This window comes from Cyrtonyx montezumae, unplaced genomic scaffold, assembly GCF_038088225.1.
Source record: "Cyrtonyx montezumae isolate F1298 unplaced genomic scaffold, pur_monq_1.0 scaffold_13, whole genome shotgun sequence".
Lineage (NCBI taxonomy): Eukaryota > Metazoa > Chordata > Aves > Galliformes > Odontophoridae > Cyrtonyx > Cyrtonyx montezumae.
In genome coordinates, this window is record NW_027071859.1 from 33,968,704 (window position 1) to 33,984,552 (window position 15,849).

The following is a 15,849-nucleotide window of genomic DNA, read 5'->3' on the forward strand; positions in this document are numbered from 1 at the left end:
AGGGGCCTCAAGAGATCGAGTCCAACCCCCCTGCCAAAGCAGGTTCCCTACACCAGGTCACACAGGTAACATGTTAAAGTAATTACAAAGTAGGAACACTACAATAGTTTGTTATATTATTATTATATCATTGTAAACAAAAAAATGCATTTCCCTTCTAAAGATCTTAAAAACATAGCATGCAAAAAAACAGCACAGGTAAGAATAAGAGAACAGCAACATTTACTCTACCCTTTTCAGTACAGTTTCTACTACACATCTCTTTAAATATCCTATTTTAATACAGCTTCACTGTAATAACAGAAAAACCCTTACTCTATTTTCAGATAGCTACTAAAAAATAAACACAAGTGATCAGCAACTTTCTCACATGCAGATGAACTATGCATAATTAGCAGTAAAGAGCTGAGGCTTTGTCTGCTGCTGACCATCTCATAAGCACATGCTACAAACAGAGCTTCTTTATAACTCTGAGTTAACACTTGAGTTAAGCCCACTTGTTACCTGATCCTCCTTTAATAGATTCATTTGTTCTTGCAAAGTCTGCTCAATGAACAACCAAATCTAAAACTTTGAAGACTAGAAGTACTCAATTTTAGATGATAAAAAGTGCCCCAACAAAGGAAGAGATACACAGCATTACTGATCAACAATGCAAAATTGATAAATATTTAAAGTATATGTATATTTTTATTTATTTTGAAGATAACCAAGGAAAGAAAAATAGGAATGTGCAGCTTAAAAATGCCCAGAAAATTCTAGAGCATGTTTTGTATCTGTATGGGGACTGCTGAGTCACAGCCTGAACTAGTGATTGAGCACCTGAAGGAAAGACAGTCAGCCCTGGAAACACAGGTGAAGGCAATTCATCTGTGTGACCAGACAGGGTGGAACCAGGCTCCACCCCCTTCAGACCTCATTTAAGGGCTGACTGCCTCTTGTTGGAGATCTCTCCTTCTGGAGTTCTTTCCTTAAAAGAGACAGGAGAGCATTCATTTTCCTTCCTCCTGTAACACCTCCTTGTTTGCACTGGTCCCTTCACTTTTACAGTATCCCATCACAACATGAGCAAGCAACTGTCCCTTCTTGACCTCAAGAATGGAAACATGTATAACACTAAACAATTAGATACCCAAGGTACAACATAAACTAATCAGAACATAAAGCCACTAAGAAATGGAGTATCCACACCTACAGGAAAAGCTCTGTGCCAACAAATGCTTTTCCAGAGATAAATGTCCCTAAATCTCCCTGTTAGAGTTATTTCTGATGCCAGCTGGCTAACCTCAGCAGCCAACTTTGTCCTCCTCCTCTACACTCAAAGAATACACTAACAATTGTTTAACACTCCAGTTCAGGTATTTTCCACTACTGGCATAAACTTGCATATAAGAACATGCTCATCATTTTTTCACCAATCTGAAAATTAATCTAGGTCTTCTTTCTCATTCCCAATAGAGTCTCCTTCAAGTTTAATCCCATCTTAATACATTTACTCTTAAATAGTGAATCTTTCTGTTCTTTAAATCTGTTTTCAAGATAAATTGGTCTCTCATTTTAAGTAATGAGTTCTCAATTCCATTATTTGTTTTCCAATTGGATTAGCACAACTCCCCAATCTTCCCTGTCCTGATTCATTCATTCAGTTTTATCATCACATCTTTTCTATAACAACATCCTGCCTCTCCAAAGTGACAGTTGGATGCATTCATGGAAAACTTTCTTCTTTAGTCTTATGCAGACAGGTGATCATTTTTCTTCCTTCCCTTATTATGCTGTACTACTTCCTTTTATCTTGTAATTTCTAAAACAGAAAATCTGTTTCTTAGTTTTCTTCATGTTTGTCAAGTTGACCTTCAGCAATGGTCACCTTTTCACATGTTACTCTCAACTCAAAAGACTTTTGGATAATTTTTCATATTAGGAAACCGATACTTCTCAGTTGTGTGTGTAACCATCTCACCAGCCCAAGCAGAAAGTACTTAACCATTATTCTGAGTTATCCAAAGCAGATAAATTACTACTGTTTAATTAGTTAATAGTTTAATAACTTCAGTGACCAGTTTTAACATAGACTTAAGTGCAGCTTCACTATGTTTATTTTCTACTCATACTATTAAAATGAGAATTACTTAGACAGCAGGCCTTTTTCAAACATGTAATTTATTAATTATGTTAAAATAATCACTGACTTCATAAATGTTACTAAATATTTTATTACAAATTCCTTTTAAACAATTAGTAGCAATTCTCTGAGAGGTTTAACATGCTGTACCTGCCTGTTTGCAGTAAGGCATCTCTGAGCCACCAAATGTATATGGATATTTTTCAAATATAATGGCCTTTGGCAAGAACTATCTGTTCTGTATTTCTTCTAAATAGCTGATTTACCATAATTGAACAGCCACTGTATTATAGCAAAAAATAATAAAATAATTCCTAAAACTACATGAATACAGATGTGAAAAATAAAAAGGTACTCACATAAATGTAAGACAGTAACTCATACCCCTTAATGGCTTTACCATTATAAAATCTAGTCCTCTCTTACTGGATTAATATGAGTTATTCTATGGGCATTTTAAAGCTTTTAATTATTCTTAGTGGTAAGAGTTTTGGGTTTTTTTTGTTTTTTTGTTTTTTCCAAAACTGGCATCTCATTACTTTACCAACCCTACTTCTGTCTGAACATTCAGCTCTACTCATTAGAACAAACATCTGCTACAAACATTATTAATGAGACCTGTATCAAGGGATACAGCAAGCCGCTAACCACCTGGGCTAATGACTTTACAGTACAAAGTTGATAACAGTCATCCAGCATGGCTCGTACATACTATAACAATTATCTTATTCAGAGAGCATCTACTATTTCAGCAATCCCAGCTCTATGAAATTGGATGCATTTGTAAAGCCATACATATTTCGTAGCTACTGCTATCCTACAACATGTATTTTGTATTTAAAAGGCCAGAAAGCATGACTTCAATAGTGGAAAATTTTACTCTTTGGTTTTTGGTGCCTCTTGAATAGATTACCATAAAAATTATTTTTAAGACAACAGAGGTTTGACAACTGTTTCAATAAACATACAGAATAGAGTTCATATCAAACCAGGAAAGATAACTGCAAACTTAAGTGCTTTTTTTCGATGACGAAATAGGACTTCAAAAACATTTCTCTTCCCACCCCCCCCCAAAAACATGACTTGCATGTAATATTTACACACACAAGGAGCTCCCACAAAGGAAGTATTTTACCAAAGTGCTTCAACCTGAGACAAACATGGTTACAAGTCTTCACGTAGACCCTTATATTAAGCTTTGCTAAGTTCCTTGTCCACAACCTCTCATTAGCTCAGAAGGGAAACACTGAGTTATTTGGCAGATCAACCACACAGCATCTGCTATAGGCCTTACTGAATGGCTGTGCGGAAAGTCCTGACTCCACTGTGAGATGGGCATCTCCCATGCCTGCCTGCAGGCACTGTGCTTTATGGAGTGCTGTGCAGCTCAACACCATCCATCCAGGAAAAAAAAAGGAGAACATGAGATCAGACCATTAACAGCCTACCACATTACATCAATTCAAAAACATAAAACAAAAGCAGCTGCACTGTCATTTACCACAGTGTCTTTATAACAGTTCTGTCAGTATGTGTGCTCCCACAGGCAGTCCAGGAGTAAGTTTAGAAGCATTTGAGAATACAAGATCAAAACTGAAGAATCACCCTGGGGTAAGAGGGGAAAACACGCTGCATTTCCTTTTGAAATGAGCACATTTGTTCACTCCAGAAGGTAACATGGTGTAAGAACAAGATGTACACCTTGTGATGCTCACAGGATGACTCAAAGTGAGGCACTGAACAAGCAAGGCCACTGGTATAGGTACAACCTCTGAGAACTTCAACAAAGTATACAAGGGTAATTCAGAAGGTTCTGAATTCCAGGATCCATTGGATAGGGGAGTTCTGACCAAAAAAAAAAATAAAGAAACCCAGAATCCATTAGCTTACAGCATATAAGATGCTACTCCAGTAAATTTCTCAAAATGCTTTAGAGAATCACTGTCAATTAATTTAACTAATTAAATTACATTATTTAATCATTGCCAGGTAATAAATAATCTTTTACGAAATACTTCATCTTTTTCTTTTCACTATGGTTAGAAAAGTACAGCAATACTTAGAAAGCATGAACACTCAGCTCCAGTTAAAATCAACAGGAAAAAAAAAAGACGTCTTCGGAGAAAAGTAAACATCCTCATGAAATGACTGATACTATATGTCAGTTAAGGCAACCTAAAAGTAAGAGCTTCAACCATGAAACCCCTAGAGAAAACTACAACTGAAGGAATACAATGCAAATACTTAACAATGGTGAAATATAAACTTGCCTAGGCTGAGAAGATACTGTTATTAACCCATATGGGCAAGTTATATTCAAGTGAGAAAGCATAAAATAAAATGTTAAGCACCTACTTTCCTGTAAGTCCAGCCACTCTGATGAAATGGTAGCACTCAATCAAAAGGCAGAAAAACAACTAGAACAAAACTATGAAAACCAAATAACACTGTAATAAACAGACCATAAGCTGTTGCAGCTCTAGTATCTCTGAACCCATTCAGTCAGATGTAAGTGACAACGTGGAACTCATTTCCAGACAAAGCGAACAAGGTATCTGTAAATATATCTCCAGAAACTAATGTCTTAATATTAAATTCAGGAAGGTCATGCTTGTCAAGACAAGCATTCAGAACAATTAACGAAAATCTGTTGAATTACATATGGAGTCTGGATCACTGGAGAACAACAAAATAATTAGAAGCATGTCCAATGTAAAAATTGCCAGACATTTTTCATTGCTGATCAGGGTAGCTATTATTATACCGTGTCTAAATGTCCGAATAATAGCTCAGGTTTCTGTCTTTTATCTCTTTCACAACGTTTCTTCAGTTGAATTTCATTAACACTATGTCTGTGTAACGCCATTTTCTTCTGAGTATAGCTATCAGTTTGCACCTCTCCACAAGGAACTGTCTTAATATATTAAGTTAATATGTTTTGAGAAAATTCAACAGAACTACTTCGTTTCCTATCTTCCTTACTCATTCTGAATTTTAAAAACACAGACCCCAAATACTTTAAATTCCTCTTGAGAAATTATATGCATTCTCTAATTTCTTTCACAAAAGGCAGTCTTTAAGGTGCACTACTATTTCATACGTAACTATTCCAACAGCAGAATATATCCTCTATGGTTGCATAAGAATAGTCCATAAGACTTCAATTTTCCAAATGAATACAACATGACAAACAAAAGCTTTTCACATTGAAAATACAAACAAAAAGAAATGTGAAAAATAGCTTACAACCCTAGAGAGTAGCACTAACTTTAATTATTTAATACACTACCACACTGCTCATTCTAAATCATACCATTCTGCATTGGTCAACAATCCACAGTTTTGAAGGGATTATTGTTCAATAGCAAAGCATACAAGAGTTCAGACAAAGCTATTTCTTTTTCCTTTAATATTAAATAGATTTTAGTGTAGAAATTATTTTAAAAGTAAAATTTTCTGTTACTACTTCTAGAAGCAATAGGCTTCAATTATTCAAAAACGTTTCCACAAAATGTCTTTAATACATATTAAAAAAATAGTGTAAATCAATCCTAAAAACGAAGACTTGTTTAAGGATCAAGATGTCAAAAAAGGCAAGAACTACCAATAACAATATCTGCGCTACACATGTTAATACTTTGCAAACGTTTTCATGGTTTTAGAAGTCAACTTCACAGATAGTATAACTGGAATGTGAATTAAAAGCACAATTAATGCAAAGAATCCCATCTGGCTCTGTGCGTGGTCAGTTTAGTTGGCTGAGTTTGCTTGCTTATGCTCCGCAGCTCTTGAACGCACGGCAGTGCTCTGAGAATAAGCCTGGATCTCCCACACAGTGTTTCTGTAACCTAGAGTTCTCCAAATGCCTGCATCACATTAACACTGGCCAACTATGCACAAGCACTTGGGTGATAAGGAAGACATTCTCACACACTTCTTAATGCTTGGATGTCATATTGAGTGTAAGCTTTGTATTTTCACATCATGCTCTGCCCATCCTAATAAAACTCTGAAGTACAAACAATGAAGATGAAAAACATTTGAGGGACCTTTTGTGTTCAAGACAGCTTAGTTCTGGCTGAATTGTGCTGAATCCTGATAAAGTTCAAGTGGAAACACTTGGTAATAAGACATTCAATTCTCTATATTTTCAAGGCTCTTCGTTATCTAGAATATTCTAAAACAGAAAATAACAAACCTAACAAAGTAAGGAAAGTAAAAAAAAGCCTGTAAGTTCCTATTAGTGAGACACAATTGAATACAATGCAAGAAATGTCATTACAATCGACCTCAAGAGTGCTCACAGCAATGTGAAAGATTATGATCTGAACACAATGAGGATAAGAACATTTCCGTAAGTATCTGGTATTCCTGATGTTAGTTCTGAAACCAGAAACACTGAAGAACAGAGGGTTACAGTACCAATCCCAATGACAACTATTCCAAACATCAAAGACATTTGTGAAATTACAACTGTTTTCTCAATGTTCCAAATTATGAAAATAAGAGAATATTTTTTAAAGTATGATTTTGGAATTTCAGAATTTACTTAAGGAAGTTTTGCGTATATGAAGAGCCACAGTAACTGTCTGCAAGAGCACAAGGACACTTGGGGTTTTATTTCAGTGTGATTAGTAAGTACTCTATATACGACATCTAAGCTGTTGGGAGTAGAGGGAGGACACTCTATGTGACACAGGTTTTGCATATGCATCTGAAAGGAACAAAAGGATACCCTGTAGATGATGCTCAAATCAGAATCTCACCAAACTAGTCACCTTGAGAATCTGGCCTAGGGAATATACCACAAAAGGCATTCTCATCATGCTGGAACTTGCTAACACTGGATGCATTTGCTACACTTATTAACCATCACCTGACCTATGCTAGTAACAGCAGTCAATGAACAAACAACTGGCAGCACATATTTCTTCACACTTCTCACAGAGTGATTTTGATCAAGACCATTAAGCTTCGTTAATATCAAAAATTAAACTAAGTACTTAGATAATCATATTGCAAAAAAGGCAACTGCAGCTGTCAGTAACACAGACAGTGGGATCTGAGTGCACCCCCTGCAAATTTATGGACAACACCAAGCTGAGCGGTGCAGCTGACTTGCTGGAAGGAAGCAATGTCATCCAGAGGGACCTTGACATGCTGAGAGGTGAGCCCACATGAAGTTCAACACGGTCGAGTGCTAAGTCCTGAACCTGGGTCAGAGCAAACCCAAACAGAAATACAGGCTGGGTGAAGAATGGATTGAGAGCAGCCCTACAGAAAAGGACCTGCAGGTTGAGGTGGACAAAAAATTGAGCCCAGAAAGCCAATTGCATCCTGCATCTAAAGAACTGTGAGCAGCAGGATGGGGGAGGTGATCCTCCCCCTTGCTCTTGGGAAATTCCACCCAGACCACTGTGTTTAGCTCTGGGGCCTGCAGCATAAAAAGGACAAGGAGCTGTGGGAACAGGTTCAGATAAGGGTCATAAGGATGATCAGAGGGCTGCAGCACCTCCCATGTAAAGAAAAGCTGAGGGAGCTGGGGTTGTCTAGCATGCAGAAGAAAAAGCTCTGAAGAGACCTCACTGCAGACTTCCAGTACACGAAGAGAGGTCTACAAGAAGAAATATGGGAAGGCACTCTTTGAGAGGCAGCATAGTGAAAGAACAAGGGGAAGTAGCTTTAAACTAAGAGAGGGGAGATTTACATCAGGTATCAGGAAGAAATTATTTACTCTGAGGGTGGTGAGACACCGGCACACACTGCCCAGAGAAGCTGTGGATGTCCCATCCCTGGAGGCATTCAAGGCCAGGTCAGATGGGGCCTTAGGCAACCTGGTCCAGCGGGCAGTGTCCTCATCCACAGCAAAGGGAGTGGAACTGAATGGTCTTAAAGGTCCCTTTCAACCCAATCTACTTCATGATTCTATGAGAAACAGAATGCCAAAAAGTGACCAGGCAGAGACCAAACAGTATATGAATGGCAATTAAAGACATAGTCCAAACTCCTCTCTGTAGTGAGAAATGACAAAAGGTCACAGCTATTAACTGCTACCCATCAAGAAGAAAAAAAACCTACTTCCTCTACTGGGTGGGCACTGCAGCTCCAGAACAGATTACTCAAAGGCTATGTAAACCTCATCCTTGGAGTTTTCAAGATTTGACTAGATAACACCCAATTAAATTTCTGAAGCATTGGCAATAACACTGCTTCAAATAAAAGAACAGCAGTTCTTCCCAACAGATTTTGATTTTTGCATGAAATGCCTCAATTTTTTCCTTAAAAGCAAAGTACTTCTATTTTACAAGCTATATTATGGAAAAATAAGCCAAATAAATTGATGTTTGGAATTCCAATGTATTTTATACATATATATACACACACAGACTACACAAATATATAATAATAATCAGTCACAACTAGACATGCTTGTGCTAGAGGTCTGTGCTCTGGTAGTCAATCTGAGACACCACATAAGAGCTCAGGTACTCAAAATAAGGCAAATAAAACAAAGCCTGTGTGAAACCCACACTATTCTGTATTGGCAATTTGAGATGAGACAGTACTGAGCCACACCTAGAAATCATAGCACATGTTAAGACAAATGAAAAAAATTACATGTAAGGATGCATTTCAAACTAGCAATCAGAACACTGAATAGATTCAAAATATGAATATGATCAAGTCTGTTATCAAAGGAAGGAAAAAATAAGTTCCCCTTACAATGAAAGGGGGAGAACTGGGAAGGGAATATAAAACTACTGACCCCTTGGCCAATCTGAATCACAAGTTTGAATACAGGATCACAGTGTGAAGAAAAACAAAAACCATGGCATTTCTAATATTATTCTACTCCTGAAGGCTCACATATAAATTTTAATTTGGCTTTTATAAACAAATTCTTTAGCTTAACAAACTCCTACTGTTACCTAAGATTATTTTAAGACCTTGCTGGCAAATCCTCACTGACAGACAGACAAGGGTCACAGAGGAAAAAAGTACACACATTTAACAGCCAGGCTGCAAAGCAGCTGCCAAAATGAAATTCAGCCACAAACATCAACAAATGTTAGGTACTAAGACAAAAAAAAAAAATTAAACTTCGGAGTCAGTCTTGTTTTTAGAATGTGTTTTGTCTGTTGTAGATGTTAGTTCACTTTCCTGGGAAAATACAGACCATTCACCCAGTTTACAGGGTATTTCTTTCTCATTTAAAATGAGCTTACCGAGTGCCGTCTGCTTTCCAGCTAACTTTGTATGGCTTCTGTTCCAGAAATTTAATATTTTGCTTGTCCATGGAAACAGGCTGTGCTCCAGGGAATCCAGACCTAAAAAGAGAAATATGCTTATTATGTTCTGCAATGAGCAGTCGCACACGGTAATGCATTTTTAAACATCACGTGACCAAAGTCACATCTTATTCTAAATGTGCTGCAAGGTTAACCTTGAGACAGAACATCTTCCCAACAAGGTATTTTAGGCGAGGAATCAAATGTTTTTCCTGATAGTAACAAGGGTACTTGTTCGTGACAAAACAGTGAATTATGCAGAACTTCAAAATTTTAATTTTAGACAAAGATTTGCATTCAAAACTACAAGTACTGGAAAAAAACTAAGCTTCAGGCAGTTTGGAAGCACTGCGAGCAACTCCCTGGAGCTCCAGCTTTACAAAGGAAAAGTTCAGAATCTGAGACATTAAAACCAACATTCATTAACGCTGGACATAAAACCCAAGTTGGCCCTAAAAAATAAGAATTATATTGTACAACTGAAGTATAAATCCACTGTGTGAGGAAGTACTAAACTTCACACAAATGCTTGGACTAGACTACATAGGGAATTTGCATGGCAACAATTCACCTGAAAATATTTTTCATGCCAGTGTAAAAGGAATTTTAAAATCTTGTTTATTCACGGCTGACCATTCTGTTTCACAGCACAATGTAACAACCTCACTTGTTTCTCTTTTGAGGTTTTTCTAGAGGCTTTTTCTTTTTTAAAACAAGTCCATCTGAAAACAGCCACCCTTCTTGATTGCTTCCTCCTGCAAAACTAGAAATGCAACATTTCTGGACAGTATAAATGAAAAAGTTCTAAATATTCTCATACCCTTCCCATCCACAGAACTGCTGACACTTTTGCTGTACTCCTCCCAGCTTTGGTTGTGTCGTCACCTGGGTCACATATTTAACTGTTACACCTTCCAAGAAAACTGCACCCTAAATAAAAATAAAATATATATATCAGTATGTAAGCTTTCACAAAAGCAGACCAGAACACATTAATACAAGATTCAGGCTGTTTTAACAATATATGATCTTAGCTTAAAGACTTCTTCCAGTCCAGCACTATTTCTCCCCCCAGATACAAAGATACATCAATTCAGCTTTATCAGTAAAACTAATACATGGATTCGTATCATGAACCCAAGAAATGAAATGAGTTATTTCTGGGAACAAAAGAAAAAGTCATCTTCAAACGTGTTTAAAAAATATGACCTCAAAATATATTTTATCATTAGTTTACAGTTTACATAACTATGAAATGTTAAATAAAAGAATTTAATACCTAAACTGTATTCTTATACCAAAAATTCATTGCTTTCCTTCCACTCATGGGAAATAAGAGCTGCTTACCTGCAGCAGAGACAAACTTAAGCAGAAATTAATGAAATCAAGTCACAGAAACATTTTTGCACAATGTATTTAAAAATAAAAGCACCTCAACAAATGAAGCGATTAAGTCCCATTCCTCTCCCTCCAAATCTCTGATATGCATGTTTTCAATTCACTATGCTAATTTTGTTCAGACCTGTATGCTAATTCCAGTACAAGAAGTTTAAAAACATGGATTTCACCTCCACTTAGGTCATGTAGCATATTGTATGTTTCAAAACTTAAACTTACACTGTAGGGAGAAAAAAAAAAGTATATTTATGCAGCAACAAAATTAGAGGGCTCTTGGTTAATCTAGAACAAACTTCTTAACAAAAGAAACAGCTGGTTTGTAACAAAAACACAGGTAGGAAAGCACACTCATACGATTTCATTCTCAGTCTAAACCAGGTTACCAAAACTGAGAAGGTACTCTGAACACCCCAGACGAGCCTAAGCAGACATCAAAGAGCGTAGAAAATAAAACTCAAACAATCTTTGTATTCTAGGAAAGATTTGATGCTGAGTAGAATAAAATCCTGCACAACAGAACCCAATAAGGCCATCAGGTTAAGAAAGCTACAGAACTGAAGGTTTCTATGGAGATCCCAAATCTATCAGACTTATTTTAGCAGCACCTCAAAAGCTCAATGCAGACTAAGAAGATCAAAGCGTGATGCTTTACCTGTTGAACTGCATATCCTGCATATGATGACAGAAATATTTTCTACCTGTTCTTTAAAAAAAGCTTGAAACTTTTTTATAACAAATAAAGCTACATGCTACTTATGAAAGGAGCCTTTTCGCTCCCTTCTCCTTCTGCACACCATTGCACTCATCTGTTACACTCTTTAGCAAGTCTAGGAACTAAGATAGCAAAAATAACAACATGAATTAGTAATATTCTTCCAAATTGGAATCCTAAATTAGCTCACCATTGGATGAGTCAGTGCTGGTGCCCGCACAGTGGAAGCAGAAAGAACACAAAGAGTGAAGAGAAAGCAGAACCCAAGTTTTCAGTTAAGACTGTCTCAGCTGTTACACCAAATCATATTCAGAGAACAGTACAACCCGAAGAAATAAGCTAGTTCACAACTTTAATCACTTTAAGCTCCACAAACTTTCAGAGCATCACTTACCCCATGTTATTTCTGCTTGCACCAGCAGGTGCAGCAGAACACAGGCACCTCAGTAGGGAAGGCAGAGCTCCCCAAGTTTGGCCAGTGTGCTGTCTGGGCTCTTAATAAGGAGAGTTAAGAGCACTAGGAGATAAAGTATCGCAACTTGGTTGCGACCTCCTTCTCCGAATAACAGAGTACAATGGCATTGGGGACTGCAAAAATAAAAGCAAAAAGCAGGCAAAAGCAAAGATTTTCCAAAAAAAAAAAAAAGTCAAACATGAAACTGGTGCTTACCACTTCAAACTGTCTCTTGCAGACTGATTAAGAGAATTATGCAATTACACAAATGGTTTTGGAGTTGCTAACATCAGAGTGCATAGTACAATCAAGTTAGCCTATGAACTAAAATCAGCTGCATGCTGCTTTCACAAGTGTGAGATACTGTATTGCCACAATTTGAGCAGTTTCAAAAATTCTCACACACAAAAAAACACAGTTACGACTTGAGATGCAAGTACGAAAGAATTAAGAAGTACAGCTTATAATTGGACGCAGAAGCCAAGCTTTTGCTTTTTCACACTGCCTTCTCCATTCTCCTGATAGTCACACTGTAACACCATCAATTTGAAACAAGACGACTAGGGGGATGAGGAGCAAAGGGCAGACATCATAGGGTGAAGATGAGGTTATACAATAGTAGGACAGAACACAGACTATTTCATTTAATTACTGCAGCCTACAAGTATAATCAACTCAGGGAGCCAGACACATCCAGGATGCTAGTGTAAACAGAGACTTAACAGGCAACACGATGCTTTTACTGAATAAAGTCAGGCATCAATGCACTCAATGGCTAAAGCCACAGCAGTAAGAAAATAAGATGAGCCATCTGCATATTGATACTTGGTAAACTCAATGCTCCAGGTTTCACACATAATTTCTTTGACAAGGTGCCAGAACTGAGCCAAACCCATCTATTTTCTGCACTGTTATTGAAGTGACAACAACACCATGGAAATGGGATGAATATGGTGCAGAGATGCAAGAGAAGTAAGCTCAGCAACAGTACCTCAAGATCTCAGGTCACTACATGTTTTTAGCAGCTACGCTCTGCACAACCTTCATATCATCCGTATTTCTCAAATTCTTTACCCTTCCCACCACATCCCTATGCCCATCGTTTCAGTTGGAGGAGAAGTGGCAGCATCTCAGGTCAGATTTAGAACAGCAAGTGGAGGAGGGGGTGGAAGCACACAGCTCCAACTCTACACCTCCCTAACCCCAACAACTATCACCAGGCCTGGGTGATTGCCATCTTCAGCTACTGAGAGACTGGATCAAATGCAAAACACTCAAAGTAAGCTCTCCAGAGATTAAACGTTCTGAAATGTAACAAAAGATATGCATCTTCTGGAAGAGAGAAGAAGAGCAATAAAAGATTACACATACACACACTTGTGAAAAATTAGAGAAAAAGGAAGCAGAGACAGACTACATGCTGAATTAGCATTAGTCCATCTTTTAGAAGGCAATTATACTGAGATACAGACTAACATATTATACTAACAAACAGAAGTATAAGCCTTAAGACATACAAAATTAATTCCTCCCCGTTAAGCACTGAGGTGGCTTTAGCTTGAGGCTCGTGTTCAATTACAGGCACCAAAGGCTCAGAAAAATGTGGGTCAACATGACAGGATATAGAATGACAAGAATAGTCTGAATTAAACATACAGACTATAGGGATAAAGTACATAAAAAACCACTGCTGCAAAAAAGAGAAAATAACATTTCCCCTGTATCCAACGAAGTATAGGTACAGTACAGGTATTAAATATTGGCTAAAATAGATTTTAAAAAGGTAGATTAGAAAAAGAAAAATCACTGATATTTACAATTGGTGTACTCTGATACTTAAATATTACCCTGGTTAACTATATCAGCTATGAAGGTTAATGGCTTCCCTCCAACTCACAACCAACCAAGACAGTTCCCCTCAAAAATCACAAAGGAAATCACTAGTAGTAACCACCACTTCCAGACTTGTTGAGACATAACCACCCATTTTAGAAGCAGTGCATGTTACACCCTGTACTTCCTGTGAAATGCATGACTTACATAGGAATAGAACAGATGGTACTTCTTAATAAACATTAAAAGATCTGTTTGACCCATGAAAAGTTTGAAAGTTTTGACTCAGAAGTATAACTCACTGTCCTATTTGCTAAACACTTGGGAGAATTTTTTTTCCCCCCAAAGTGAGATTTTAGGTGTCAGCTAACAGACCCACTGTTACCTGTCAACTATTTTCAGATGTTGACAAAGGAAACTGTAGTGTTCTAGAGGTTCCAACAGCTTATATACCACAGAGGGAGGAAAAAAAAATAAGGGCTGCCAAGAATTTTTGACATCAACATTTTGACATCAACATCCTACTGTCCAAGAGAGAATTTATGAAACGTGCAGTATGCTTACATCTCTCTCTGAGCTGAGTTTTTGTTTTGGGCATCTGCTCCAATGAGATGCCTGAGAGATAATCTCTACCACCAGAACTTTTCTTCTAGTCCCTCAAAGATTTGGGTCAAATGAAAACATTTCGGAACATCAGTATCATACCAGTCCCATTCAGTTTGGCATTACATATCCTTAAGACTTTTGAGAAGACATTGGAAATCTGAAAACATCTGCCATAGGAAATCAAAAGTAACAATGAACAGTTAGCCCTTCGGATAATAAAATAACTGATTATACCTACAGAGCAGAGAGCACCACTGAAAGATTTGGGGGGCCATGGCTGACAGTAAACTGAACAGCATGCCCAGGCAGCCAGGAAGACCAACCATAGCCTGGAGTGCATCAAGCACAGAATTGCCAGTGGGCAAGTGAAGGGGTTGTTTCACTCTGTGTTGTGCTCACCTTGTGTACTGTGCACCGTTTGTGCACCATAATATAAAGACTATCAGAGTGTCCAAAAGAGGGCTACAAAGATGGTAAAGGGCATAAAGGAGAAGATGTATGAGGAGTGGCAGAGGTCCCTTGCTCTGTTCAGCCAAAATAGGAGGCTGAGGGGAGGCCTCATGGCAGCTGCAGCTCCTCACAAGGAGCAGAGGTCAGCACTGAGCTCTGTGCCAGTGACAGGGCCCAAGGGAACAGCATGGAGCTGTGTCAGGGGAGGGGCAGTTAGGGGTTAGGGACAGAGCCTGCACCAGAGGGCAGTGGGTATGGAACAGGATGCCCAGGGCAGTGGTCATAGTACTGAGCTTGCCAGAGCTCAAGTCTGGACAACACTCTCAGTAATATGGTCTGATTTTTGGGTGAGGCTCTGTGGAATAAGGAGTTGGACTCTATGATCCTTGTGTGTACTTTCCAACTCAGGGCATTCTATGACTCTATAAGAAAATCTAAGGAAGAGGTATTTACCTGTTAATAATTCTCCCTGTAGATTGCATATTTACAAGGAATCACAAATAGACTGTATCCATCTCTACTCAGTTAAGATGCAGTCCAATCTGCCAGCCAAGTATCATGGTAAAGAATTTTCCCCGTTCCTCTTCTTCATGCCAAAGACTGTTCCTCCAGAGCTGCAAAACTGAATTATACGAATATGCATATTAACTAGATGATCTTTCATAAATTCTCTAACTCTTAATTAAGTTTTAGTTATTAATATGCTTATTCGTATAATTTAGCTTCCAGCTTTCAAAAAATCTATGCTGGCAGATAAGAAAAAGACTAAGAAAACAGTATTGTGATTCCTGTTACATTGATTTAGTTTTATACCTGTGGAAAAACAGATGTCTTCAGCCTCACCATCACACCTCAATTACTAATGCATCAAAACACAAGTCAAAAAAAAAAAAAACAGTTTGGCAGTTCCAACCCAAATAAAAGTTCAGGTATTCATCTTTTACTGCAAGATTAATGGCAGTGACAGCCACATCCCTGAGCA

General features: G+C 37.8%; 1 protein-coding gene across 1 annotated transcript in view; it reads right to left on the reverse strand.

Moving 5' to 3' along the window:
- The window catches only part of RNGTT (RNA guanylyltransferase and 5'-phosphatase), a 183,323-nt gene that overhangs the window by 146,652 nt on the left and 20,822 nt on the right, over window positions 1-15,849 (reverse strand). The window contains exons 7-8 of the mRNA XM_065731011.1: window positions 10,235-10,344; window positions 9,352-9,453 (exon numbers count right to left, since the gene is read on the reverse strand). Of these exons, the coding sequence (XP_065587083.1) occupies window positions 9,352-9,453; window positions 10,235-10,344 (212 nt within the window). The remainder of the gene's footprint in view (window positions 1-9,351; window positions 9,454-10,234; window positions 10,345-15,849) is intronic.